This window comes from Pseudophryne corroboree, chromosome 3 (assembly GCF_028390025.1).
Source record: "Pseudophryne corroboree isolate aPseCor3 chromosome 3, aPseCor3.hap2, whole genome shotgun sequence".
Lineage (NCBI taxonomy): Eukaryota > Metazoa > Chordata > Amphibia > Anura > Myobatrachidae > Pseudophryne > Pseudophryne corroboree.
The window spans coordinates 348,056,221-348,082,690 of NC_086446.1; the positions used below are offsets into that span (position 1 = coordinate 348,056,221).

The 26,470-nt window shown below is 46.8% G+C and overlaps 1 protein-coding gene across 1 annotated transcript in view; it reads right to left on the reverse strand.

Moving 5' to 3' along the window:
• Positions 1-26,470, reverse strand: part of MED1 (mediator complex subunit 1) — a 193,375-nt gene that overhangs the window by 24,539 nt on the left and 142,366 nt on the right. The window contains exons 12-14 of the mRNA XM_063959724.1: positions 26,129-26,243; positions 12,753-12,877; positions 12,092-12,204 (exon numbers count right to left, since the gene is read on the reverse strand). Coding sequence (XP_063815794.1) covers positions 12,092-12,204; positions 12,753-12,877; positions 26,129-26,243 — 353 coding nt within the window. The remainder of the gene's footprint in view (positions 1-12,091; positions 12,205-12,752; positions 12,878-26,128; positions 26,244-26,470) is intronic.

Below are 26,470 nucleotides of genomic sequence, written 5' to 3' on the forward strand. Positions count from 1 at the left end.
AGTGAACCCCACACTCGTAATACATGCAATGGCTTTTAAAGCAATGGGTGGAGTTTGATATTGTGACTTTCCAACTTCCACAGCGTCCTCCCCGTGCTGCCGCTCAAATAATACGACCACAGCTGTAAAAAGACTGAGCCTCACGCTGCGGTTCCTCAGCACACGGGGTGAATCCCGGAGCTGTGGCTTAGAGATACGGCTATATCAATCCCTAAGTGTCAAGGAACTAAAACCTCATCAATTGTCTTAATGTTGTACAGACTGACACAAAAGTAAATTGTCTGGCCACATATGCACAAAATTAAAGACTGGATTATAATTCCATATATTTTAAGTGTTGTTTATAAATGTTATGTGTGTTTTATAACTGTAATAAATTGTTAATGCGCTCTCTTGGTAAAATTGATTTATCTATTTTTTGTTGTTCCAATTCATATTATGCCACACAGTAGTGCCACTTACATACATTACCCCAGGCAGAGCCCCCTTTTACACATTACTACAGGCAGAGCCCCCTTTTACACATTACCCCAGGCAGAACCCCCTTTTACACATTACCCCAGGCAGAACCCCCTTTTACACATTACTCCAGGCAGAACCCCCTTTGGCAGAACCCCCTTTTACACATTACTCCAGGCAGAGCCCCCTTTTACACATTACTCCAGGCAGAGCCCCCTTTTACACATTACTCCAGGCAGAGCCCCCTTTTACACATTACTCCAGGCAGAGCCCCCTTTTACACATTACTCCAGGCAGAGCCCCCTTTTACACATTACTCCAGGCAGAGCCCCCTTTTACACATTACACCAGGCAGAGCCCCATTTTACACATTACACCAGGCAGAGCCCCTTTTTACACATTACACCAGGTAAAGCCTCCTTTTACAACATTACTCCTGCAGAGCCCCTGTTACACAATACAGTGTTGTCAGTGTGTGTGTGTGCACGCGTGTGTGTGTGTGTGTGTGTGGGCTAGATTAGAATTACGTTGCTCTGGAGCAGCAGCTTCCACCACCCTCCTCCTGCCCAAACACTGCAGCTCTGCAGATGCTGCAGACACAGAATTGGTACCAGGAGGAGCAGAGCATACGAAGCGACGGGAAGCTGCAGCGCTGCCCAGCTACTTATGTGAGAAGTAGCGAGCGTTGCCGCTACCTAGCAGCGTTTGGAGAAAGAAGAACACTGCATTCCAGCATAAATACCATCTGTGAAATACAGTGGTGGTGGTATCATGGTTTGGGCCTGTTTGCTGCATCTGTCCCAGGACGACTTGCCATCATTGATGGGTTAATGAATTCTGAATTATACCAGTATATTCTAAAGGAAAATGTCAGGACAGCTGTCCATTGGCTACATCTCTACAGAACGTGGGTCATGCAGCAACAACCCAAAGCACACAAGTCATTCGACCAAAGAACGGTTAAAGAAGAATAAATGTAAAGTTTTGGAATGGCCAAGTCAAAGTCCTAACCTTCATCCAATTGATATGTTGTGGAAAGACCTGGAGCGAGCAGTTCATGGGAGGAAACAAACCAACATAACTGAGGTGAAGCTGTTTTCAACGGCGGAATGGGGTAAAATTTCTCCAAGCCGATGTTCAGGACTAATCAACAATTACCGGAAACGTTTACATTCAGTTATTGCTGCACAAGGGGGTCATACCAGATACTGAAAGCAAAGGTTCACATACTTTTGGCATTCACAGATATGTGATATTCATTTTCTAATTTGTCTAACAAGTCTAATTTGTTTGTCTCATCTGTTTGATTCAGGTTCTCTTTATCTACTTTTAAGCCACACTTCAGCAGAAATATAGAAAATTCGGAAGGGTTTATAAACTTTATAATAATAAATATTCACACGGGCAGGAGTTGCTACATTAGTAGCAAAGTACTAATCATTTTTACCGGATTGCCAGTACTTTGCGCATGTGAAAATGAGGCGACGGACGCGTAGTGGCATCAGCCTATCAGTAATTGACAGATGCCATTTAGGGGTGGGGCGGGGGAGACTCAGGCATGTCACCGCTGTTGCAGGGGATGGAAGGGGCCAGGATCTCCGTCAGAGGTTGGAGATTTCCTGACCTCTAGGTTGCAGCTGTGGTGGCTGGCTCACATGAACCCACGGGGCAGGCAGCCAGCTGATAGTGTCAGAGATGTCCGATACTGTATCCTAGGATGCAGCTCAGATCAGTAGTGCATGCTGGAGTCGTGACACCTCCTGCTGCATTACCATATTCCTGCTATCGCTGTTACTTCTATATAAGAAGCAGCAACCGTAACTGAATACGTAAGAATATCAGTGGGAAACCCATAGTAATGCCACACATAATAGATGTAGGGCAGACGTACTAAGTCATAGAGTGATAAAGTAACAACCAATCAGCTCCTGTTATTTTTCAAATACAACCGGTCACATGGCAGTTAGGAGTCGATTGGCTAGTACTTTATCTCTCTACTTTTTATCACTCTTATCTACACTTTAGCAAATCTCTGACTTGGTAAACATAAATTATGATGGGACCCAAAAACAATGAAGTAGGTCCCCAATTTGTTTTTAAATGATGGGTCCCTGGGGTAAGCGGGAATACAGGGGGCTTGCCCGTGCTCGCCCCATTGCTGGCATCCTGCTGTCTGTATACTGGCAGTCGGGATCCCGGCTGCCGGTTTTATATACAGATCCCGTACCTGGGACCCAAATAATTTTTGTCTCTCAGATGTTGAAAGTAAATGTAATCAAATTAATTATTCAAAACAGTCTTTTTCTGACCATTGGACTCTTAGTTATATATAATATAGGCAAATTACAAACTGTTCCATTTATCTGTGTGAGCAAATTCGGGAATTATCAAGGTTTTATGGCCTAGGGAGGTCAGTTTATATTCAGCCACTGTACAAGTCCTAATAACCTTGAATCGGGGTAGACTTATTAAAGCTTTTAAAACAGACATGTGGTGGTATTACCCATAGCAACCAATCAGATTCTGTCTATAAATTCTCTATTGCATTCTGGAAAAGAACAGACAGAATCTGATTGGTTGTTATGGACACCACCACCACTTGTCTGACTAAGAAGCTTTAGTAAATCTACCCCAATTGTGAAAATGCCCTTTAGCTCTGTGCATTATTCATACAAACCTATAAGAACCTTGACAACAATACAGGCAGAGTATCCCATATCCAAATATTCCGAAATACAGAATTTTTCAGTGAGAATGACGTAGTGAAAGCTTTGTTTTCTGATAGCTCAGTGTACACAAACTTTGCTTAATACACAAAGTTATTAAAATACTGTATTAAATGGCCTTCAGGCTGTGTGCATAAGGTGTATATGAAACATAAATGCATTCTGTGCTTAGACTTCGGTCCCATCGTCATGATATCATTACGGTATGCAATTATTCCAAAATATGGAAAAATCCAATATCCAAAATACTTCTGGTCCCAAGCATTTTGGATAAGGGCTACTCAACCTGTAATAATAATGTATAACAGTCTGTGCCCTCTAGTAGGTCACCCAAATGATCACATGGTATTACTTTATATACCCAAAACAAGAAAATATTCATCCTTCTTATCTAGATCAATCTTCAGTGGGTATAAACAAGAAGCAAAAAGGCACACCATGCAGAATAAGACTTCAAACAGTAGAAGTGGAACAACTTCTGAATACATAAAAAATATGCAATAAAATAATGTTACATAATCTTTAATGTCACCACAAATCACCTCAGAACTGCAACTAGAGCAAACCAATGCTTCTGCTACGAAGAAAAATATTTTCACCTTACAAAGCGTATTAGTCAACTTGATAGGTACTTTCACATCTGAATTCTAGCGGTCTACACCAGGCTTGGCCAACCTGTGGCTCTCCAGTTGTTGTAGTTTTAGTATTCTCTCAATAGCAAAACTGTGGCAGAGCATGCTGGGACTTGTAGTTTCACAACAACTGGAGAGCCACAGGCTGGACAGGCCTGGTCTACACCATCTAAAACTGTGGTTCACAAACTCAGTCCTTGCAGTTTATATGTTTTCCAGGTCACACAGCAGGTGCATTGCTCACTGACATTTTACAAGATCCACAGGTGGAGCTAATTATTTCACTTGTGATTCTGTGAGGAGACCTGGAAAACATGAACTGTTGGTGGTCCTTGAAGGCAGAGTTTGGGAACCTCTAATTTAAAAGAATGTTGGCTCTTGAGAGCAAAGTGGAATCCAACATTAAATTTCAGAACACAAACAATACAAGGCAGAAATAGAGTTTTTTAATTTATAAAAATAAGATTTTAAACCTACCGGTAAATCTATTTCTCCTAGTCCGTAGAGGATGCTGGGGACTCCGTAAGGACCATGGGGGTATAGACGGGCTCCGCAGGAGATAGGGCACCTAAAAAGAACTTTTACTATGGGTGTGCACCGGCTCCTCCCTCTATGCCCCTCCTCCAGACCTCAGTTAGAGAACTGTGCCCAGAGGAGACGGACAATACAAGGCAGGATTTAGCAATCCAAGGGCAAGAGTCATACCAGCCCACACCAATCATACCATGTAACATACATAACCAGTTAACAGTATGAACAAAACAACAGTAATGGTCCAAGACCTATTCCAACTGTAACATAACCCTTATGTAAGCAACAACTATATACAAGTCTTGCAGAGTTTCCGCACTGGGACGGGCGCCCAGCATCCTCTACGGACGAGGAGAAATAGATTTACCGGTAGGTTTAAAATCTTATTTTCTCTTACGTCCTAGAGGATGCTGGGGACTCCGTAAGGACCATGGGGTTTATACCAAAGCATCCAATCGGGCCGGAGAGTGCGTATGACTCTGCAGCACCGACTGAGCAAACGCTAGGTCCTCATCAGCCAGGGTATCAAACTTGTAGAATTTAGCAAAAGTGTTTGACCCTGACCAAGTCGCCGCTAGGCAAAGCTGTAATGCCGAGACGCCTCGGCAGCCGCCCAAGAAGAGCCCACCTTCCTTGTGGAATGGGCTTTAACCGAATTTGGTATCGGCAATCCAGCCATAGAATGAGCCTGCTGAATCGTATTACAGATCCAGCGAGCAATAGTCTGCTTCGAAGCAGGTGCGGCAATCTTATTAGCAGCATACAGGACAAACAGAGCCTCTGTTTTCCTAATTTTAGCCGTTCTGGCTACGTAAATTTTTAAGGCCCTGACTACATCCAGGGATCTAGAATCCTCCAGGTCATTTGTAGCCACAGGCACCACAATAGGTTGATTCATATGGAATGAAGAAACCACTTTAGGCAAAAATTGCGGACGTGTCCTCAATTCAGCTCCATCCACATGAAAAATCAAATAGGGGCTCTTGTGTGACAAAGCTGCCAATTCAGACACTCGCCTTGCTGATGCCAAGGCCAACAGCATGACCACCTTCCAGGTAAGAAATTCAACTCAACCTTGTTAAGCGGTTCAAACCAGTGTGATCTTAGGAACTGCAACACCACGTTCAGGTCCCATGGAGCCACTGGAGGCACAAAAGGGGGCTGGATATGCAGCACTCCCTTTACAAACGTCTGGACTACTGGAAGAGAAGCCAATTCCTTCTGAAAGAAAATCGAGAGGGCCGAAATCTGTACCTTAACAGAGCCTAATTTCAGGCCCATGTCCACTCCTGTCTCTAGGAAGTGGAGAAAACGACCCAGATGAAAATCTTCCGTAGGTGCATTCTTGGTCTCACACCAAGACACATACTTTCGCCAGATACGGTGATAATGCTTAACCGTCACCTCCTTCCTAGCCTTTATTAAAGTAGGGATGACCTCTTCCGGAATCCCCTTTTTCGCTAGGATTCGGCGTTCAACCGCCATGCCGTCAAACGTAACCGCGGTAAGTCTTGAAATACACAGGGCCCCTGTTGCAACAGGTCTTCCCTCAGAGGAAGAGGCCAGGGATCTCCTGTGAGCATCTCTTGTAGATCTGAGTACCAGGCCCTTCGAGGCCAGTCTGGGACAATGAGTATTGTCTGTACGTTTCTTTGCCTTATGATCCTCAACACTTTTGTGATGAGAGGAAGAGGAAACACGTAGACCGATTTGAACAGCCACGGTGTTATCAGAGCATCTACTGCCACTGCCTGAGGGTCCCGAGACCTGGCACAATACCTCCGAAGCTTTTTGTTGAGGCGTGACGCCATCATGTCTATTTGAGGAGTTCCCCAAAGACATGTTATGTCTGCAAAGACTTCTTGATGAAGTCCCCACTCTCCTGGATGGAGATCGTGTCTGCTGAGGAAGTCTGCTTCCCAGTTGTCCACTCCCGGAATGAAGACAGCTGACAGAGCGCTTACATGATTTTCCGCCCAGCGAAGAATCCTTGTGGCTTCCGCCATCGCGACTCTGCTTCTTGTCCCGCCTTGGCGGTTCACATGAGCCACTGCTGTGACATTGTCTGATTGAATCAGAACCGGTAGGTTTCGAAGAAGACTCTCGGCTTGTCGAAGGCCGTTGTAAATGGTCCCGAGTTCCAACACATTGATGTGTAGACAGGACTCCTGGTCTGACCAAAGACCCTGAAAATTTTTAATTTTTTTTCCCCTGTGTAACCGCTCCCCATCCTCGGAGGCTCGCGTCCGTGGTAACCAGGATCCAATCCTGAATTCCGAACCTGCGACCCTCCAGCAGGTGAGCACTTTGCAACCACCACAGGGGAGACACTCAGGCCCCTGGGGACAGAGTTATTTTCCGATGTAAGTGCAGATGGGACCCGGACCACTTGTCCAGAAGGTCCCATTGAAAAGTCCTTGCATGGAACCTTCCGAAGGGAATGGCCTCGTAGGCCGCCACCATTTTTCCCAGAACTCGAGTGCATTGGTGAACTGACACCCTTTTCGGTTTTAGCAGGTCTCTGACCATGTTCTGGATGTCCTGGGCTTTCTCTATTGGGAGGAAGACCTTCATTTGTTCCGTATCCAGTATCATACCTAGGAACGGTAGTCGAGTTGTCGGAATCAACTGTGACTTCGGTAGATTTAGAATCCAACCGTGTTGCTGGAGTACTCTCAGAGAGAGCGCCACACTGCTCAGCAATTTGTCCCTTGATCTCGCTTTTATCAGGAGATCGTCCAAGTATGGGATAATTGTGACTCCATGCTTGCGCAGGACCACCATCATTTCCGCCATTATCTTGGTGAAAATCCTTGGGGCCGTGGAAAGTCCAAACGGCAACGTCTGAAATTGGTAATGACAATCCTGTACAGCGAATGTCAGGTATTCCTGATGGGGAACATTTATGGGGACATGAAGGTACGCATCCTTTATGTCCAGAGATACCATAAACTCCCCCTCCTCCATGTTGGCTATTATCGCTCTGAGTGATTCCATTTTGAATTTGAATCTTTTTATGTACAGGTTTAGGGATTTCAGATTCAAAATAGGTCTGACCGAACCGTCCGGTTTCGGGACCACAAATAGGGTTGAGTAGTAACCTCTTCCCTGCTGGTGCAGGGGAACCTTGATTATCACTTGCTGTATACACAGCGTTTGAATTGCAGCTAAAACTATATCCCTTTCCGATGTGGAAGCTGGTAGGGCCGATTTGAAAAATCGGTGCGGGGGCACCTCCTCGAATTCCAATTTGTAACCCTGGGAAACTATTTCCAACACCCAGGGATTCAGGTCTGAACTGACCCAGGCCTGACTGAAAAGTCGAAGACGTGCCCCCACCGGTGCGGACTCCCTCAGGGGAGCCCCAGCGTCATGCTGTGGGTTTTGGAGCAGCCGGGGAGGACTTTTGTTCCTGGGCACCTGCCGAAGCAGGTGCTCTTTTGGCTCTGCCCTTACCTCTGGCGAGGAAAGAGGATCCCCGACCTCTTCTGGACTTGTGCGACTGAAAGGACTGCATCTGATAGGGTGTTACTTTCTTTTGCTGTTGGGGAACATATGGTAAAAAATTTGATTTACCTGCTGTAGCTGTGGAAACCAGGTCCGTCAGCCCATCCCCAAACAATACATCACCCTTATAGGGTAGTACTTCCATATGTTTTTTGGAATCCGCATCACCCGTCCATTGGCGAGTCCATAAGGATCTTCTCGCTGAGATAGACATGGCATTGGCCCTAGAAGCTAGCAATCCAATGTCCCTTTGAGCATCCCTCATAAATAAGACTGCGTCTTTTATATGGGCTAGTTAAGAATATAGTATCCTTATCCATATTATCAAATTGATCTGTCAGCTCATCTGTCCAAGCTGCAATTGCGCTACACACCCATGCCGACGCAATTGTCGGTCTTAGCACAGCACCCGTATGAGAATAAATACACTTTAAGGTAGTTTCTTGCCTGCGATCTGCAGGGTCCTTAAGAGCCGCTGTGTCAGGAGACGGTAGCGCCACTTTCTTGGACAAGCGCGTCAGGGCCTTGTCCACAGTGGGGGATGATTCCCAAATCTCCCTGTCCTGCTTAGGGAAGGGGTATGCCATATAAATTCTTTTGGGGATCTGCGGTCTCTTTTCCAGAGTCTCCCAAGCTTTTCAAAAGAAATCATTTAATTCATGGGATGCGGGAAAATTAATAATCTGTTTCTTTCCCTTAAACATGTGTACCCTTGTGTCGGGGACCGAGGGTTCATCCTCAATATGCAACACATCCCTTATTGCCACAATCATATACTGAATGGTTTTAGTCAACCTAGGGTGCAATTTTACTTTGTCGTAGTCGACACTGGAGTCAGAATCCGTGTCGGTAGTAGTGTCTTGTGTTAAGGGATGCTTTTGAGACCCCGACGGGCCCTGTGAGTCGGTCCAATCCGAGGATTGACCCCCTGATGTCCCCCCTAAGTCAGCCTTATCAAGCCTTTTATGTAAAGATGCCACACTTGCATTCAACATATGCCACATGTCCATCCAATCCGGAGTCGGCACAACCGACGGGGACACACCACTCATTTGCTCCACCTCCTCTTTGGAGAAGCCTTCCGCCTCAGACATGTCGACACACACGTACCGACACCCCCCACACACAGGGATTAACCTACAAGGGGACAAAACCCCAACCAGGCCCTTAGGAGAGACAGAGATGGAGTATGCCAGCACACACCAGCGCTTGAAAACACTGAAAAAAATATGACCAGATAGCGCTTTTTTATATATAATATACCAATTCCCACTCACTGCGTCGCTAATGTGCCCCCCTCCTCTTTTTTCCAGCCTGTGAAGTTCAGCAGGGGAGAGACCAAGGAGCCAGCGATCATGCATGCAGCTTCTGTGGAGAAAATGGCGCTGGTTAGTGCTGAGGATCAAGCCCCGCCCACCCGACGGCGGGCTTCGGTCCCAGTGACTTTTCTATTAAAATGGCGGGGGATCTTCGATTTATTGCCTCCGCAGCCTAATCTATCTGAATTTGCCCAAAAGTGAGGAATATTGTTGCCCAGGGCGCCCACCCCTGCGCCCTGCACCCTTCAGTGCTGCTCTGTGTGTGTGACTGGGAGCAATGGCGCGCAGCTTACCGCTGCGCGCCTTACCTCATGAAGATCTGATGTCTTCTGCCGCCTAAGATGTCTTCTGCCTTCTCATACTCACCCGGCTTCTATCTTCGGCATCTGTGAGGACGGCGGCGCGGCTCCGGGACGAACCCCAGGTGAGACCTGTGCTCCGACACCCTCTGGAGCTAATGGTGTCCAGTAGCCTTAGAAGCAGTGCCCAACTTGACAAGCCAGCTCTGCTTCTCTCTCCTCAGTCCCACGATGCAGGGAGCCTGTTGCCAACAGGACTCCCTGAAAATAAAAAACCTAACAAAATTATTTTTCAACAGAAAACTCTGGAGAGCTCTCTGCAGTGCACCCATTCTCCTCTGGGCACAAGATCTAACTGAGGTCTGGAGGAGGGGCATAGAGGGAGGAGCCAGTGCACACCCATAGTAAAAGTTCTTTTTAGGTGCCCTATCTCCTGCGGAGCCCGTCTATACCCCCATGGTCCTTACGTAGTCCCCAGCATCCTCTAGGACAGAGGTTCTCAAACTCGGTCCTCGGGGGCCCACACAGTGCATGTTTTGCAGGTAACCCAGCAGGTGCACAGGTGTATTAATTACTCACTGACACATTTTAAAAGGTCCACAGGTGGAGCTACTTATTTCACTTGCGATTCTGTGAGGAGACCTGCAAAACATGCACTGTGTGGACCCCCGAGGACCGAGTTTGAGAACCTCTGCTCTAGGACGTAAGAGAAAAAAAGGTTTCCAGAAAACAAATCCTAGCAAGCTAGAACCAAACTACTTAAGGTGGGTACACACGTAGCGATCGTGAACTATATTGCTAATTTTCCCCCTCCTGAGCGATATATAGTTTACTATAATCGCCCAGTGTGTATACCGCCGCCGAGCGATGAGCAGCCCCGCAGGTCATTAACGACCCACAGTCTCGGCCGTGCATGCAGCTTAATTTGTACTCATCATCCAAAGCTGCATGCTCTGGCCGGCCGCAGCAGGACGTCACTGTGCGATATCCTTAGCGATATCTTACAGTGTGAATGCCCGCTGCCGGTGCCCTGGCCCGGGAGGGGAAACACTAGGCGATGCCGCTCACTGAGCACATAGACAAGTGTATACCCACCTTTATACTCTTCCAATTTTGTTGCTTCTCTAAAAGCCTAACAAATACAAAGAAGCTACACACAAAATAAAAATAAAAAAATAAAATAATTAACACTAAAATCGTGGTATTTGGTGGTATAAAAACGTCTCATTTAAGATCAAACAATCCATTATGTGCAAGCAGGAAGTCCCATAGGTTATCTTGAAAAGTACAAAGATCAAATTTGATCAATACTTGGCCCCTCGATCAACAAGCTATGATCTCAGAGGTGTGAGATGATCTTTTAGTGAGCACAGATACATATATAGATGGGGCCATATTTTCAGAATTATAGTAGAGCCCCTTGCAAAGGCAGAAATATTCACAAATTACATTTAAACCATCAAACTTTGGAATTAACCATTTTAGCCACATTCCCCACCTCGGTCCCCAAGGCACATTAACAGTCCAGGTTTTAGTGATATCCATGCTTGAGCACAGGTGACTTAATTAGCACATCAGTTATTTTGATTTAACCATCTGTGCTGAAGAATGGATATCACTACAACCTGGACTGTTAGTTAGCGTGCCTTGAGAACCGAGGCTGGGAATGCCTGCCCTAGACATTCTAATAATAACATACTGCTTTAAGACTCCCATACAACAGCAATCACAAAAACATAATTTGCAGATTCTGATAATTTTTTCCCCGTATTTAAAGACTCCACAATCCACCAATCCGTGCCCATACATTACAGATATTTTACAGTGATTTGCTGATCATTTTCAGAAAATACAGATCTGCCAAACTTGAAAGGCTCATCAGTTCACTAGAAACGGTCTGCAAATCTGCTAATTGTTACCATACACTAATAATCTACAGCCCCAACTGATCTATAAAATCCAAATATTGGACAACTTGATTTAACAATCCCTATCTATTTTTGGTCTGAATCTGCGGTCTGTGAACCACATACAATGCAGATTTATTTATACAATCATCTGCAAAATGCCAAATTGCCCCCAATAGAGTGCGGCTGTATGGGGCCTTAAGGCAGAGACTCCCAAAAGCAATCCTCGAGGCATGCCAGGTTTTAAGTATATCCATGCGGGACCACAGGTGACTTAATTAGTACCTTAGTAAATTTGATTTAACCATCTGTGCTAAGCCATGGATATACCTAAAAATAGGCTTACCATACTATCCCTTTAAACTGGAACACTCAATTATACAGGATCTGAAGCTGATCAAAGAGATAATATGGTATGCCTACATAAAATCTGGACCGTTAGAATGCCTTGAGTATAGGTTTACCATACTATCCCTTTAAACCAGGACACATGAATTACACAGGTTCTGTGGCTGGCTGACTTTAGCCTGTATTTCACCTGGTTTTAATCAGTCACAGAACCTGTGCAATCCATGAGCATTGTATGGTAAGCCTACTTGACCACTTTGGGAACTTCTGGCCTAAGACGTAATCATTGTTAAAGTAACCTACAATACTTCTATTTCAAAGAAGAAAACAAAAAATAAAAAATAAAAAGATAAATATACATACTGCATAAAATCGCATGTTATGGTTCAGAGGATCTTTATCTTTAGCCAGCTCAAACTGGGTGACCAGCTCATAATGAGGCGAGAAGGTTGGAGGGGTATCAAACAAAGGAATACCTGCGGGCAGAATAAGAAAACACAAACTGGGTGTATGGTGCTCTGTAACAATGGTGCATATAAAAGTGTAGAAGTACAATATGCTGCAAATTCAAATACATCACTTTAGCATCTGTCTGTGTATTTCAACATAGCCTTCCAATCCTCCTCAAATTCTGTATTTTTGAGGAGGATACCACTCTATTCATTGTGCAGATGAATCATGTCCAATGGCAACATTAATAAAAATCCCATATAAAATTACAGAAAAAACACATACTGTCTGAAGGTGTTCTCACCAGCTAATAGCTAAAATCTAGAATTTCTTTGAGCACTATTCCTGCAAGCAGGCAAGGGGCACAATGCACATGACATTTGGATTTGTTCTGAATGGATATTAAAGTAGTCAGGAAATGATTACAGATAAAGAATCCTAAACGTATGCTGTATCAGAAAACTAGGCTTAATGATCAATTTTACACTTTACTATACAAACAGTTGAGGAATGGTTTATTAATGGAGAAAGCAGGGTGGGGGGGGAATGAACAGAAACCAAGACCTGTCCTCACCTGTGCAGTTTTGAACTTTTTGGATAAAACCACTGGAAACAGGAATGGGTTGTGGAAACTTAAGGAAAAAACAAGCAGGGAGGTCCACACTGTTGGTATTGGTAATGGAGGAGAAAGAAGGCGTTCTGCAAATAAGAACAAATCCCAAGTCAGCAATCCTTACACACTTTAACATCACTTTGCACCTTCAAAAAATTAAATTAATTTAATATTTTCCAGGATGTACTCCTATAACGGTTATCCTTTTGAATTATGATGGCATATTTATAGGACCACTACTACAAGGTAGCATCAACCATCACATACTGCAAGTTTAACCTAATCTCAGTCAGGAAGCTTTTCATTTGTCTCATCATAGCAGAGTAAATAAAAAAATAAGATTTTACTCACCGGTGAATCTATTTCTCGTAGTCCGTAGTGGATGCTGGGAACTCCGTAAGGACCATGGGGAATAGCGGCTCCGCAGGAGACTGGGCACAACTAAAGAAAGCTTTAGGTCACCTGGTGTGCACTGGCTCCTCCCACTATGACCCTCCTCCAAGCCTCAGTTAGGACACTGTGCCCGGACGAGCTGACATAATAAGGAAGGATTTTGAATCCCGGGTAAGACTCATACCAGCCACACCAATCACACCGTATAACTCGTGATACTATACCCAGTTAACAGTATGAATATAACTGAGTCTCTCAACAGATGGCTCAACAATAACCCTTTAGTTAGGCAATAACTATATACAAGTATTGCAGACAATCCGCACTTGGGATGGGCGCCCAGCATCCACTACGGACTACGAGAAATAGATTTACCGGTGAGTAAAATCTTATTTTCTCTGACGTCCTAGTGGATGCTGGGAACTCCGTAAGGACCATGGGGATTATACCAAAGCTCCCAAACGGGTGGGAGAGTGCGGATGACTCTGCAGCACCGAATGAGAGAACTCCAGGTCCTCCTCAGCCAGGGTATCAATTTTGTAGAATTTAGCAAACGTGTTTGCCCCTGACCAAGTTGCAACTCGGCAAAGTTGGAAAGCCGAGACCCCTCGGGCAGCTGCCCAAGATGAGCCCACCTTCCTTGTGGAATGGGCTTTTACAGATTTTGGCTGCGGTAGTCCAGCCGCAGAATGCGCCAGCTGAATTGTGCTACAAATCCAGCGAGCAATAGTCTGCTTAGAAGCAGGAGCACCCAGTTTGCTGGGTGCATACAGGATAAACAGCGAGTCAGTTCTCCTGACTCTAGCCGTCCTGGAAACATAATTTTTCAAGGCCCTGACTACGTCCAGTAACTTGGAATCCTCCAAGTCCCTAGTAGCCGCAGGCACTACAATAGGTTGGTTCAAGTGAAAAGCTGATACCACCTTAGGGAGAAACTGGGGACGAGTCCTCAATTCTGCCCTATCCATATGGAAAATCAGATAAGGACTTTTATATGTCAAAGCCGCCAATTCTGAGACACGCCTGGCCGAAGCCAAGGCCAATAACATGACCACTTTCCGCGTGAGATATTTTAGATCCACGGTTTTTAGTGGCTCACACCAATGTGATTTTAATAAACTCAACACCACGTTGAGAACCCAAGGTGCCACTGGAGGCACAACCGGGGGCTGAATATGCAGCACTCCTTTTACAATGTCTGAACTTCAGGTACTGAAGCTAGTTCTTTCTGGAAGAAAATCGACTGAGCAGAGATCTGTACCTTAATGGAGCCTAATTTTAGGCCCATAGACACTCCTGCTTGTAGGAAATGCAGAAATCGACCTAGTTGAAATTCCTCTGTTGGGGCCTTTTTTGGCCTCACACCAAGCAACATATTTTCGCCATATGCGGTGATAATGTTTTGCAGTTACATCTTTCCTGGCTTGAATCAGCGTAGGAATGACTTCCTCCGGAATGCCCTTTTCCTTTAGGATCCGGCGTTAAACCGCCATGCCGTCAAAACGTAGCCGCGGTAAGTCTTGGAACAGACAGGGCCCCTGCTGCCGCAGGTCCTGTCTGAGTGGCAGAGGCCATGGGTCCTCTGATATAATTTCTTGAAGTTCTGGGTACCAAGCTCTTCTTGGCCAATCCGGAACCACGAGTATCGTTCTTACTCCTCGCCTTCCTATTATTCTCAGTACCTTTTGTATGAGAGGCAGAGGGGGGAACACATAAACCGACTGGTACACCCACGGTGTTACCAGAGCGTCCACAGCTATCGCCTGAGGGTCCCTTGACCTGGCGCAATATCTTTTATAGCTTTTTGTTGAGGCGGGACGCCATCATGTCCACCTGTGGCCTTTCCCAATGGTGTACAATCCTTTGGAAGACTTCTGGATGAAATCCCCACTCTCCCGGGTGGAGGTCGTGTCTGCTGAGAAGATCTGTTTCCCAGTCGTCCACTCCGGGAATGAACACTGCTGACAGTGTTAACACATGATTTTCCGCCCATCGGAGAATCCTTGTGGCTTCTGCCATCGCCATCCTGCTTCTTGTGCCGCCCCGTTGGTTTACATGGGCGACTGCCGTGATGTTGTCTGATTGGATCAGTACCGGCTGGTTTTGAAGCAGAGGCCTTGCCTGACTCAGGGCATTGTAAATGGCCCTCAGTTCCAGAATATTTATGTGTAGGGAAGTCACCTGACTTGACCAAAGTACCTGGAAGTTTCTTCCCTGTGTGACTGCCCCCCAGCCTCAAAGGCTGGCATCCATGGTCACTAGGACCTAGTCCTGTATGCCGAAACTGCGGCCCTTTTGAAGATGGGCACTCTGCAGCCACCACAGTATAGATACCCTGGTCCTTAAAGACAGGGTTATCAGCCGATGCATCTGAAGATGTGATCCGGACCACTTGTCCAACAGGTCCCACTGAAAAGTTCTTGCATGGAACCTGCCGAATGGGATTGCTTCGTAGGAAGCTACCATTTTTCCCAGGACTCGCGTGCAATGATGCACCGATACCTGTTTTGGCTTCAGGAGGTCTCTGACTAGAGATGACAGCTCCTTGGCTTTCTCCTCCGGGAGAAACACTTATTTCTGTTCTGTGTCCAGAACCATCCCCAGGAACAGTAGACGTGTCGTAGGAACCAGCTGTGACTTTGGACTGTTTAGAATCCAACCGTGCTGTTGTAGCACTTTCCAAAATAGTGCTACCCCGACTAGCAACTGCTCCTTGGACCTTGCCCTTATAAGGAGATTTTCCAAGTACGGGATAATTAAAACTCCCTTTTTTTTGAAGGAGTATCATCATTTCGGCCATTACCTTGGTAAACACCCTCGGTGCCATGTACAGTCCAAACGGCAGTGTCTGGACTTGGTAATGGTAATCCTGTACCACAAATCTGAGGTACTCCTGGCGAGGATGGTAAATGGGGACATGCAGGTAAGCATCCTTGATGTCCCGGGATCCCATGTAATCCCCCTCGCCCAGGCTTGCAATAATCGCCCTGAGCGATTCCATCTTGAACTTGAATTTTTTTATGTATGTGTTCAAGGATTTTAAATATAAAATGGGTCACACCGAACCATGCGGTTTCGGTACCCCAAACCGTGTGGAATAGTAACCCCGTCCTTGTTGAAGTAGGGGCACCTTGAGTATTACCTGCTGGGAATACAGCTTATTAATTGCCTCTAGCGCAGCCTCCCTGCCTGAGGGAGTTGTCGGCAAGGCATATTTGAGGAAACGGCGGGGGGGGAGACATCTCGAATTCCAGCTTGTACCCCTGAAATACTACTTGAATGAAACAGGGATCCACCTGTGAGCGAGCCGACTGATCGCTGAAATTTTTGAGACGGCCCCCCACCGTACCTGGCTACACCTGTGGAGCCCCCGCGTCATGCTGTGGACTCAGAGGAAGCGAGAGAAGAATTTTGATTCTGGGAACAGGCTGACTGGTGCAGCATTTTCCCTCTTCCCATGTCTCTGTACAGAAAGGAAGCGCCTTTGACCCGCTTGCTTTTCTGAAGCCGAAAGGACTGTACCTGATAATACAGTGCTTTCTTAGTCTGTGAGGAAACCTGAGGTAAAAATATTTCTTCCCAGCTGTTGCTGTGGATACGAGGTCCCAGAGACCATCCCCAAATAATTCCTCACCCTTATAAGGCAGAATCTCTATGCGCCTTTTAAAGTCAGCATCACCTGTCCAGTGACAGGTCTCTAATACCCTCCTGACAGAATGGACATTACATTCATTTTGGATGCCAGCCGGCAAAATATCCCTCTGTACATCCCTCATATATAAGACGACGTCTTTAATATGTTCTCATGTTTGACAGGGTCACCGACCACGCTGCAGCAGCACGATCTGCAGGTCTCAGTCTAGTACCCGAGTGTGTAAATACAGACTTCAGGATAGCCTCCTGCTTTTTATCAACAGGTACCTTCAAAGTGGCCGTTCCTAAAACGGCAGTGCCACCTTTTTTGACAACCGTGTGAGTGCCTTATCCACCCTAGGGGATATCTCCCAGCGTAACTTATCCTCTGGCGGGAAAGGGTACGCCATCAGTAACTTTTTAGAAATGACCTGTTTCTTATCGGGGGGAACCCACGCTTTTCACACACTTCATTCATTCATCTGATGGGGGAACAAAACACTGCCTGCTTTTTCTCCCCAACATAAAAACCCATTTTTAGAGGGTTAATGTCAGAAATGTGTAACACATTTTTTTTTTTTTTTTTTTTATTGCCGGGATCAAGTCACGGATGTTCCTAGTGGATTGTGTATATGTCTCAACCTTGTCGACACTGGAGTCAGACTCCGTGTCGACATCTGTGTCTGCCATCTGAGTGAGCGGGCGTTTTTGAGCCCCTGATGGCCTTTGAGACGCCTGGGCAGGCGCGGACTGAGAAGCCGGCTGTCCCACAGCTGTTACGTCATCCACCCTTTTATGTAAGGAGTTGACACTGTCGGTTAATACCTTTCACCTAACCATCCACTCTGGTGTCGTCCCCACAGGGGGCGACATCACATTTATCGGCATCTGCTCCGTCACCATATAAGCCTCCTCATTAAACATGTCGACACAGCCGTACCGACACACCGCACACACACAGGGAATGCTCTGACTGAGGACAGGACCCCACAAAGCCGTTTGGGGAGACAGAGAGAGAGTATGCCAGCACACACCAGAGCGCTATATAATGTGGGGATTAACACTATAACTGAGTGAAATTTCCCCAATAGCTGCTTGTATATATAATATTGCGCCTAAATTTAGTGCCCCCCCTCTCTTTTTAACCCTTTGAGCCTGAAAACTACAGGGGAGAGCCTGGGGAGCTTTCTTCCAGCTGCACTGTGAAGAGAAAATGGCGCCAGTGTGTCTGAGGGAGATAGCTCCGCCCCTTTTTCGCTGACTTTTCTCCCGCTTTTTTCTGGATTCTGGCAGGGGTATTTACCACATATATAGCCTCTGGGGCTATATATTGTGGTATTTTTGCCAGCAAAGGTGTTTTTATTGCTGCTCAGGGCGCCCCCCCCAAGCGCCCTGCACCCTCAGTGACCGGAGTGTGAAGTGTGTATGAGGAGCAATGGCGCACAGCTGCAGTGCTGTGCGCTACCTTGGTGAAGACTGATGTCTTCTGCCGCCGATTTTCCGGACCTCTTCTTGCTTCTGGCTCTGTAAGGGGGACGGCGCGGGCGCGGGACCGAACACCAAGGCTGGGCCTGCGGTCGATCCCTCTGGAGCTAATGGTGTCCAGTAGCCTAAGAAGCCCAAGCTGGCTGCAAGCAGGCAGGTTCGCTTCTTCTCCCCTTAGTCCCTCGCTGCAGTGAGCCTGTTGCCAGCAGGTCTCACTGAAAATAAAAAACCTAATTCTATACTTTCTTTCTAGAAGCTCAGGAGAGCCCCTAGTGTGCATCCAACCTCGGCCGGGCACAAAATCTAACTGAGGCTTGGAGGAGGGTCATAGTGGGAGGAGCCAGTGCACACCAGGTGACCTAAAGCTTTCTTTAGTTGTGCCCAGTCTCCTGCGGAGCCGCTATTCCCCATGGTCCTTACGGAGTTCCCAGCATCCACTAGGACGTCAGAGAAAACAGGATTTTAATACCTACCGGTAAATCCTATTCTAGAAGTCCGTAGAGGATGTTGGGGACACCAAAAGAACCATGGGATATAGACGGATCCGCAGGAGACATGGGCACTTTAAGACTTTCAAAGGGGGCGTGACCTGGCTCCTCCCTCTATATCCCTCCCCAGACTCCGTTTGGAACTGTGCCCGGAGAGATGGACATTTTGAGGAAAGGAATTAACAACAAGGTGAGCATCATACCAGCTCACATCATAAACATGCCGAATAACATGGCATTCAACTGAACACGTCAACGGACATGAACAAAATTCACCAACAAGCTGAAGAAACCATAACACAACCTGTGTGTAACCAGAACTAAACTGCAGATACAGTACGCACTGGGACGGGCGCCCAACATCCTCTACGGACTTATAGAAAAGGATTTACCGGTAGGTATTAAAATCCTGTTTTCTATTACGTCCTTGAGGATGTTGGGGACACCAAAAGAACCATGGGATTATATCAAAGCTCTAACGGGCGGGAGAGTGCGGATGACTCTGCAGCAGCGATTGACCAAACTTTAGGTCTTCATCGGCCTAGGTATCAAACTTGTAAAACTTAGCAAACGTGTATGACCCCGACCAAGTAGCAGCTCGGCAAAGTTGTAATGCCGAGACACCCCGGGCAGCCGCCCAGGACGAGCCCACCTTCCTAGTGGAATGGGCTTTTACCGATTTAGGTAACGGCAAACTTGCCGTGGAATGAGCCTGCTGAATCGTGTGACATGTCCAGCGGGCAATGGTCTGCTTGGAAGCAGGATACCCAAGTTAATTGGGAGCATATAGCACAAACAGAGATTCTGTTTTTCTAACTGGAGCCGTTCTGGCAACGTAAATTTTCAAAGCTCTGACGACATCCAGAGACTTTTCCTCAGCCAAAGTGCCAGTAGCCACTGGCACCACAATAGGTTGGTTAATATGAAAAGAGGAAACTACCTTTGGCAGAAATTGTTGCCGAGTTCTCAATTCTGCCCTATATTCATGGAAGATCAAATAAGGGCTCTTGTGAGACAAGGCCGCCAATTCAGACACCCGCCTTGCGGATGCCAATGCTAACAAAACGACAACCTTCCAAGTGAGGAATTTCAACTCCACTTTACTTAAAGGTTCAAACCAATGTGATTTAAGGAATGTCAAAACCACATTAAGATCCCAAGGTGCCACAGGTGGCACAAAAGGAGGTTGGATGTGCAGAATCCCTTTTACAAAGGTCTGCACCTCAGGAAGTGAGGCCAACTGTTTCTGAAAGAAAATTGACAAAGCAGAAATCTGCACTTTTATGGAGCCTAATTTAAGGCCCGCATCCACTCCATTTTGTAGAAAATGGAGAAAGCGTCCAAGGTCAAACTTCTCCACTGGAGCTTTCTTGGACTCGCACCAGGAAATATATTTCCTCCAAATACGGTGATAGTGTTTCGACGTCACACCCTTCCTAACAAGGATAAGAGTGGGGATGACTTCATCAGGAATACCCTTACGGGCTAAAATCTGGCGTTCAACCGCCATGCCGTCAAACGTAGCCGCTTTAAGTCTTGATAGACGAACGGCCCCTGCCGCAGCAGATCCTCGCGAAGAGGAAGAGGCCATTGATCTTCGACTAACAACTCCTGAAGATCCGGGTACCAAATTCTCCTTGGCCAGTCTGGAACTACAAGGAGCGCTGGAATCTGTGATTTTCTTAGGATTCTCAGAACCTTTGGAATGAGAGGAAGTGGAGGGAAAATGTACACAGACGGATACACCCAAGGTGACGTCAGTGCATCCACTGCCGCCGCCTGAGGGTCCCTGGACCGGGAACAATACTTTAGTAGTTTGTTGTTGTGGCGGGACGCCATCATGTCTATGTGGGGAACCCCCCATAGATTTGTTAGTAGGGAGAAGACCTCCTGATGGAGGCTCCACTCTCCTGGATGTAGATAGTGTCTGCTGAGGAAGTCTGCTTCCCAGATGTCCACTCCCGGAAGGAAAATTGCCGACAGAGCGCTTACCCGAGTCTCTGCCCAGCGAAGAATCCTTGTGGCTTCTGCCATTGCTGTTCTGCTCTTTGTGCCGCCTTGGCGGTTTATGTACGCTACTGCTGTCACATTGTCCGATTGGATCAGGACAGGCCGGTTTTGAAGAAGATGCTCCGCTTGTAGAAGGCCGTTGTAAATGGCCCTTAACTCCAGCACGTTTATGTGAAGAGTTTCCTGACTTGACCATCTTCCTTGGAAGGTCACCCATTGTGTGACTGCTCCCCAACCCCGGAGACTTGCATCCGTGGTCACTAGGAACCAGTCTTGGATCCCGAATCTGCGTCCTTCTAAGAGGTGAGATCTGTGTAGCCACCACAGGAGTGAGATTCTGGTGTTGGGGGATAGAACTATCCTCCGGTGCATATGAAGGTGGGATCCGGACCATTTGTCCAACAGGTCCCACTGAAACACTCTGGCATGGAACCTCCCGAATTGGAGGGCCTCGTATGCCGCCACCATCTTCCCCAGCAATCGAATGCATTGATGAATGGAGACAGTTGGTGGTTTCAGAATGAGTTTTACCAAACTCTGAATTTCCAGTGCTTTCTCCGGAGGGAGGAACACTCTCAGCTGGACCGTGTCCAGAATCATACCCAAAAATGCCAACCGGGTTGTTGGAATTAAGTGTGATTTCGGCAGGTTCAAGAGCCAGCCGTGCTGTTGTAGAAGCGACAGAGACAGTGCAATGTCCTGTACCCGTTTTTCCTTGGATCTCGCCTTTATCAGCAGATTGTCCAAGTACGGGATAATTGTAACTCCTCTTTTTCTGAGGAGAACCATCCATGACTTTTGTGAAAATCCTCGGAGCCGTGGCCAGGCGAAACGGCAACGTCTGAAATTGGTAATGAGTATCCTGGATTGCAAACCGGAGATAACTCTGATGAGGGGGATAAATGGGAACATGAAGGTAGGCATGATTGTGTCGAGACGCCATCAGGTCTACGTCTGGTAGGCCCCACTTGTCCACTAGGAGTTAAAAGACTTCCGGATGAAGGCTCCACTCTCCGGCGTGTACCTGCTGATGACTGAGGAAGTCCGCTTTCCTGTTGAGGACTCCCTGGAATGAACACTGCCGATATGGCTGGCAGATGGCATTCCACCCATTGAAGTATCCTTGACACTTCCCTCATTGCCATGTGGCTTCGAGTGCAGTCTTGATGATTTATGTACGCCACTGTGGTGACGTTGTCCGACTGTACTTGAAAAGGCCTGTTCTGTACCAGAGGCAAAGCTAACGTCAATGCATTGAACACTGCCCGCAATTCCAGAATGTTTATCGGGAGGAGAGATTCCTCCCTGGTCCATCGACCCTGAAGAGAGTGTTGCTCCAAACACCGTGCCTCAACCCCGCAGGCTGGCATCCGTCGTCAGAAGGACCCAGTTGGAGATCCAGAAGGGACGACCCCTGCTCAATTGTTGGTCCTGTAGCCACCAGCTCAGTGACAGACGAACTTCTGGAGTCAAGGAGATCACGCAGAGTCCTGATCCGGTGAGGCAGGCCGTCCCATTTGGAAAGAATTAACCTCTGGAGAGGGCGGGATTGAAATTGAGCGTACTCTACCATGTCGAAAGCCGACATCATGAGGCCCAGTACTTGCATCTCCGAGTGTATCGACACACGTGGGCGGGATAGGAAGTGTCTTATTTTGTCCTGAAGTTTCAGGACCTTCTCCGGAGACAAAAACAACCGCTGGTTGTGGGTGTTCAACAATACCCCCAGGTGCACCATGCTCTGAGCAGGGACCAGGGAGGATTTCTTCGAGTTGATGAGCCACCTGTGGGCTTGTAGGAATTGGACCTTCCGTTCCAGATGACGAAGGAGAAGCTCTGGTGAGGTCGCCAGGATCAACAAGTCGCCCAGATACGGCAAGATCCTGATTCCCTGATGGCAGAGGAGAGCCGTCATGACCTTGGTGAAAATTTGTGGAGCCGTGGTCAGACCAAAAGGCAAGGCCTGGAATTGAAAATGTAGGTTGCCAAAAGCAAACCTCAGGTATTGCTGATGCGACATGGCAATAGGAATATGCAGGTAAGCATCCTGTATGTCCAGGGATACCATATCGTCCTTGGGCTCCAAAGCCAGAACAATACAGCGAAGCGTTTCCATATGGAATTTGGAAACTTTCACAAATTTGTTCAAAGACTTGAGGTTGAGAATGGGCCGAGAAGACCCATTCGGTTTTGGGACTAGGAACAGCGTTGAATAGTACCCCTCCCCCCGCCTCTCTGAGCCAGAGGCACCGGCACTATCACTCCTGTATCCAGGAGAGATTGTACCACCAAATGGAGAGTTTTTTGCTTTTACCTGATCCAAAGGGATGTTTGTTGAGCAAAACTGGCGAGGGGTACGTTTCTTGAAACAGATGGCGTATCCGTGAGTGACGACTTCCCTTACCCAGGCGTCCAAAGTGGTCTGTAACCACACCTGGGCAAACTGTAGAAGTCGGCCTCCCAAACTGGGATACCCCCCAGGGGAAGGCCCGCCCCGTCATGCAGCAGGCTTGTCTGTTTTGGAAGCAGGCTGATGGGCAGCCCAGGCACGTTTAGGTTTGGGCTTATTGGATTTGGAAGTGCGAGCCTGTTTCGGGTACGCTTGACCCTTTGCTTTACCTGGAGGTCGAAAGAAAGTACTCTTAGCCTTCGGAGCTGAAGGAGTAGTACTAGGCCGACATGCAGTCTTAGCTGATGCCAAGTCAGCAACAATCTTGTTGAGATCTTCCCCAAAAAGTATGTTTCCCTTAATAGAGATCACCTCCAAGGTCTTTTTAGAGTCCAGGTCTACAGACCATGACCGCAACCAGAGAATCCGGTGAGCCAGAATGGACATAGACGCTTTGGCAGCCAGGACACCTGCATCAGATGCCGCCTCCTGAATATAATGAGAGGCTGTAATATTATATGAAAGACATTGTTTAGCATTATCAGGAAAATCAGACAGTAGTTTCGCTTCTACTTCCTGTACCCAGGCTTCAATAGTTTTTGCTGCCCAAGAAGCCGCAATAGTGGGCCTATGCACAGCTCCTGCAAGAGTGTAAATGGAATTCAATCAACCCTCAACACGTTTATCAGTCGGTTCCTTCAGCGAGGTAACGGTATTGACAGGCAGAGCAGAGGACACCACCAGACGCGTGACTTGTGAGTCCACCGGCGGTGGTGTTTCACAATTTTTACTAAACTCTGCAGCGAGGGGATAACGAGCTAGCATCTCTTTAGACAGGGAAAATTTATTTCCTGGATATTCCCAGGATTCCCAACGTATGTCAACCAAGTGGTCAGAATGGGGTACAACTAATTTAGTAACCTTCTGACGTTTAAACTTATCTGGTTTCTCAGAGGTAGCTGGAGGCTCTTCATCATCATCATCAATTTGAAGAATCAGCCCGATAGCCTCCAAGATGTCTGGAACATCCACTTGTGTCAGAGATTCCCCATCAGAAGCATCTGCATCAGTGTCTGAAGGGTCAGTGTAAGCGCCATCTTCATCGCATAAAGTATCCGAAACACGTGTGGATTGTGAGGAAGTAATGGCCCGTTTAGATGATCCTTTGGTCTTAGGCGGGCGAGGGTTAGGATTTTGCTTACCCAGAGACTGATTTAATTGCTGTAACTGAGAGGACAGAGTATGTGCCCATGGCGGATTAACTGCAGGGACAATATGTGGCTGTACTGGCACAGGAGGTCCCATAGGGGGCGCAAGTCTAGTTACTAGCGTAGTCAGTAAATTAGAGAAAGCAGCCAAGGTGGGTCTTGATTTGCCCCCGTTGCTGCAGACTGACCCTCAGCTACTATGTTTTCCTCCAGGTAATCCGTGGTGTCAGCACTGCCCGGTGCAGGATCAGCCATGGAGCTTCCACCCTGCTTAGCAGACATTATTTGTAAGCGTAACCTTAGGGTGTAATAGTACAATTTAAGCAGATAAATTACCTGGCAATAAAACCCCTGTATAGTGTGACTGCAAGCAGAGCACAAACAGAGGATTTAAGAGGTATGTGGTGACTGTAAAACAAAGAGAAATACCAAATAAGTATATCCTGTGAAACACTATATTATATGAGAACCCAGATGCACATAGCCCCCTTAAGGGTACAGAATATAGGGATAGCAATATGTGTGAGACACACGTAATAGAGATCACACAACAGCTATAGGCACACACACAGTCACATGTACAATGCAGAAATTAAACACTAAAACTGCACTGGACTAGCATTACTAAGTACCGTACTATAGATATAACAATGCACAGTAGAGACTGGATGTATATCACAAGGTACTAAATATCCCTGTAGCAATGCACTTGTTCTTAACGAACACTGTCTAAATGACATGTAGAATACTTGAGTGTCCTGTAAATGCACAGTGCCGATGATGCAGGCGGCTTTACAGAGGAGACATTGCCTAAGCAGTCCTAGAGTCAGCTCAGCATGTGTGAAATGGCGCCCAAACGCTGACAGGGAGTGAGGGAGACAGAGAGATGCCGCTCCAGGGCAGGAACATTTACAGTAAATGGCGCCTGGGGCTGGGGGAGGGGCTACAGGTCAGAGCCTTATATCCTTGCTGGACTTCACCACTGGGTACTGCGGGGCCTATTAAAACGGATTTTTATTGAATCCGACCTGTGCCCCTTGCCCTGGTGGTCTAGTGGGGTCCCTGTACGGCCACAGCGTCCACGCCAGCGCGCGGGGTCCAGTCTCCTGGAGACTTCGCCGGACCGCGGTTTTAAGCGGGTACCTCCTGGGGGGAGGAATTTTTTTCTTAACTGTAAAATCCTTTTTTTGGGATCCATGGACACTGGGTGCCCTCCCTCATGGCTGTGGCTGGCTAGGGGGTTCCCGAACTCTGTGGCATGGCATTTGGTGTGCCTAGTAGTTTGTATGGGCCATTCTTCTCTCTTCTGCTCCTTTTCATTGGATTTGTTCATTTAAAACTGGTCTCCAGGGACTCAGGCAGTATACAGGGGAGGAGGAGCCTGTGCTGCTCATGAAGAAGTTATCCAATTGGTCCCCAGACTCCTACTATACCCAGGTTCCCAGTCTACACCATGGATTCAGAAAAAAAGATTTTCAGGGTAAGAAAATAATCCCCTTTTTCCCTCTACATCATGTCATGTGACTGTGGTTGCCATGGTAACCACATGACATGTCATAGACTGTGAATACTTAATTGCAGAGTAAGGTTATAATTAAAAAAAAAACCTGCAACAAATGTAAATTATAAATCTCCATATTCACACCATCATAATCTAAACACCTAATGGTGCTTTCTTGATATGTAGACAATGCAGAGCTTATAAAAAGTTCATGAGAACCTTCTCCTTACCCCTTATTATCGATGGGGTGAGAGCCCATTATCAGAGGAGCGATGGGCAGCTTGTATATTGCTGAGGTGGCTTCAATAGTAACAGATACGTTCAAACCAAGTGATCGAGGAAGTGCTAGAAGGTAAAACGGGTGTAAAGTTATGTAAATTTATGTGAAACAGATATAGACCTCTTTTAGGATATTATAGGATAAACTGCACACTGAATTATGTCTGTATAACCTAAAATAGGAATAAACATAAATAGGTAAAAGTCATGACCAATACAGTAACACCATGACCTGTATATATTTTGCAAGTAACATTTGTATACAACCACAAGATATGGTGCCCCATTTAGTC